This window comes from Trypanosoma equiperdum (assembly GCF_001457755.1).
Source record: "Trypanosoma equiperdum strain OVI genome assembly, contig: ctg_1149, whole genome shotgun sequence".
NCBI lineage: Eukaryota > Euglenozoa > Kinetoplastea > Trypanosomatida > Trypanosomatidae > Trypanosoma > Trypanosoma equiperdum.
In genome coordinates, this window is record NW_027123115.1 from 39244 (window position 1) to 42976 (window position 3733).

The 3733-nt window shown below is 45.1% G+C and overlaps 1 protein-coding gene across 1 annotated transcript; it reads left to right on the plus strand.

Moving 5' to 3' along the window:
• Positions 1-1798: 1798 nt before the first annotated feature.
• TEOVI_000793800 (DNA repair protein, putative) lies at positions 1799-3232 on the plus strand (the record flags this gene model as incomplete). The annotated part of the gene is made up of 1 exon (XM_067220417.1): positions 1799-3232. The coding sequence occupies one exon, from the start codon at positions 1799-1801 to the stop codon at positions 3230-3232; it is 1434 nt and encodes a 477-aa protein (XP_067076518.1).
• Between the last annotated feature and the right edge of the window lie 501 nt (positions 3233-3733).

Here is a 3733-nt window from a genome sequence, read left to right on the forward strand (position 1 = left end):
TGGGCAGAAATGAAATAATGTTTTCGTTTGATTTGTGATGTTGTGGTTAAAAAAAAAAAAGAAAAAAAAGAAATAAATGCAACACGGGAGTAAAGTTACATTAGACAAATATCTACACAAAACGTCTTGAGTCTTGAAGTGGGAGAATGAATAGCGAATCGAAATATTTTGTAAGAGGAGAAACCACACGAAATGGTGTCGAAAGTGAAGTGAAACATGATTTGATATTAGCAAAAGAATTGGAGTGACGGTGCGAAGGTCATTTCATTGATGGAATTGTTTGGACCTCGTGAGTTGAGGCACGGGAGTGCCGCAGCACTGCAATCTTCTTTTTTTTTCCTTTTTTAATTATTTCTCCTCTATTTTTTATTTTGCTTTTTTTTTTAAAAAATGTTCCGTCGATGCCTTTCGTTACTTTGTTTCTTATCTTCTTCTTAGCTTCCGCCACATGAATTCTCCATCATGGCTTTGAGTTTCAAATGTTTTTACACACATGTTTTCCAGCACTGTTGTGTTCCCCACTGATTAATCACCCGAAGACGTGTAGATGTTTCCTACTTCTTTTATATATTTATTTATTGATACATATTCATTCATATATTTATGTTAAGACGTACATATATACAAACAAACAAGCAAACAAATAAAAAAAAGTATTTGTACATGTTTGACTCTTCGTTATTGTGCGATACATATTTTCCATGAGTGAATTGTTGGCAGTCTCACATTAACTCGGAATCAACTACGCGGGAGCGAGTTATTATGGGCATCTGCTTTTTTTAAAAAAAAATCCCTCCTTGTTGTTGTTGTTGTCTTTATGAGTGTTCTGTGGTGAAGACTATTTCCCCCCTTTTATCGCTTTTGTTTCCTCATCTCCGCAACATCCCGCAACTCCTCAATTACTTCAATAAAACAAAAACAAAAAAAGAAGGAAGAAAACACTTAAGTTTTTCTTTTCTTTTTTTTATTTGTTTAATGACTTTCCCTTTTCGTTTCGCACGATCCTGTTATGCTCACGTGCTGACATCTGTGGTCGGTGCAACATAATTCTGAACCCCTTTGGTCATATGAGAAATTCCGTATCTTAGCGCAGCTGCTGTCATCTATTTTTTTGTTCCAATTTCCTTCCTTCCTTCCTTCCTTGCTTCCTCTTTTTTTTCCCTTTTTTTTTACCCTCCTCCCCCCCTTTTTCAACCTTTTTAATGAAACAAAATGAACTGCGGCTCGCAAAGGTGAATGAATTGAAATATAATGTATTGATGTGTGTTTGCTTCTTATGTTGCCGTGCACATCTTTTTTTTAAAAAAATTTGTTTGCTCATTTTGTTCCCGTTCTTACTTCTCTTTTCACCTTGGAGCACTTGTAGACGGAAAAAGCATACCTCTCTTTATTTACTCCGCGTCCTCAACTCTTCGTGGTGGAGCCGTTGTTGCGAAGAAGGAGAACCAGGAGAGGCGTTACATAGAAAACAAGGTTGCCTCGCTGTGCGAAATAAAGAAAAAGAAAAAAGAAAGAAAGAAAAAGAAGAGACGCCTTTTGTGAATGCATATTGCAGCGGACGCGTCGCTGAAGGAGCCCGTGCTTTAGTGAATTTAACCTTCCCTTTTTTCTCTTTCGCTCTATTGCGCGGGAGGTGCCCAAATCACGAGTAGGGGGAGGGGCGACAGTTACGTATACGGTTTATTGCGTCTTTTCTACGCGTGTTTGGTGGAGTAGGTGGGGTATTCAACTTTTAAGATCACAGAATTGACCTGAAAAGGGACGCGAATTTTGGCTACATTTTTGAAAAGCGTGTTAAATGGCTAGCGTGAATGCTCCCACAACTCTCACCAGTGAGCTCTTCCATGCGCTTCCATGCCTGCGGGAGAATCCAACCGATAGTGTGCTCACCGCCGCACTGCTGCAATATTGTCAGGATGAAGATCTGGTATCCGCTGCAGATTTACTACTGCGGTTGATGGTGGATCAACCTCATGTGCAGCGGCGTATGACACGTTCTGCCGAGAATACACATCGACATGTGCCGTTGCCTCAACCTGGAGATTTGCAGAACTTCACAGATAAGGTGCTAGAAGCGCTATGCGATCGACATGTGTCACAACTATCTGAAAACTCAGGTGCTGCTGGGAGGAGTGTGAGGGCTCGCGGTAGCGGTTTTTCTTCGGTATCAGTGAGTGTGTCGGACATGCTGGCAACTGCAGCTGCATGGGGAAATGATTCCGTGAAATTGGAGGGGCTGGCACCTTTGCAGCCAACTAACCGGAAAGTTCACTTCTTCCCAACAGGCTGCTCACTGGTGGACCGCCTGCTCGCAGGAACCCCGTCAAATGCCACGGGTGGTGCTCTTGAAGGCGGGTTTTGCGCTGGACTTCTCACGGAGGTGCATGGTGAAGCAGGAAGCGGAAAGACACAACTTGTATTACAGTGCTTATTCCAATGCGTTGCTAGGCAACAGTGTGCTCTGTATGCTGTGAATCACTTACCCGAGCTGTTGATCAGCTCAGGCGATGGTGTTGGTGACAACACGTTTATTGATAGTTTGCGTGGCTTTGCAACTGAAAAGGTGGCGGCTCTTTATATTGTGTCTGAGGGCGTTCCTGCCAGCCGACTTGGGCCACTCGCAACAGGGGCGCTTCATAGAGCAAAAGCGATGGTCCTTTCCGCGGCTTCCCGTCAACCGTCTATTGACGTGGAGCTTTTGAAGGCTCGTCTTGATGAATTCGTGACGGAACGAACTGTCGTTGCCGGTGTGGGGATTCGACCAGTTGATGGAGTTGGGGCGTTGTTACGACTGCTATCGGATGGTACGCTGTCTAGTGCCTTCTCATCTTTAGGCAATACTGGGGTGGTGGTTGTAGATTCCATTGCAGATGTAGTGGCTGGTGGATCTTCGGGCGAGGAGATGAACCGTTGGGAAATTTCCACTACCGTAGCATCTGTGGGGAGTTTGTTGAAGTCATTCGCAGTTAAGGAAGGGGCTGCCGTGGTAGTAACGAATCAAGTTCGCACGTCGCTATCTGTTTCCGGTGAGGGGATGATACGCCGCCACACACCAGTACCCGCGTTGGGGATGCAATGGGCCGTTGCTCCTCATGTCCGTGTAAATCTGCGGCGACCGCAAAATACGGCAAACGCATCGCGTCGGCAATTCACGATAATATGCGGCCCTGCTCACCAACCCGCATATTGCTCTTATTTGATTTGTAACGAAGGTATATGCAACGACGAATGAATCGTGTTGTGCTGTTCCTTCGCTTAAGGTGTGGATGAATCGTTGGTGGTAAGTTACTGAGGCGTGTGGCTGAGCCCTATCGGTGGCGTCACTACCCGTTTTGTCGTTATTGATTTGGTTCAACTCCCTCGCACCCCACATTTCCGTCGCTCCGTGTGGAGTGCCGCGGGGTGGGGATCGGTTAAGTGATGTGCAGTGGGTTGTTAGAATTTAAGGAAATCACAGGTGTGAAAATTTGTACTTGCTTGCATTTATTTGGCTGAGGATGCGACGTGGGCGCCTGACAAATCGATTTTGGCAACGAGTGAAGGACATCTGTAGTCAGGAGGCGGAAAGCTCATAGTGATCATAAGGCTTAACTCCGCAGCAGTGCATGGAGGGAGGTTCCCTTGTCTCGCAACTTCCAGAAGAGGTTCACTTTTTTCCTGAGGATCGGTCGGAGCTGAGAAAACTTTATGGGAAATGGGGGGTCTGTGTCTGTGTCTGTGTGTGTGTGTGTGT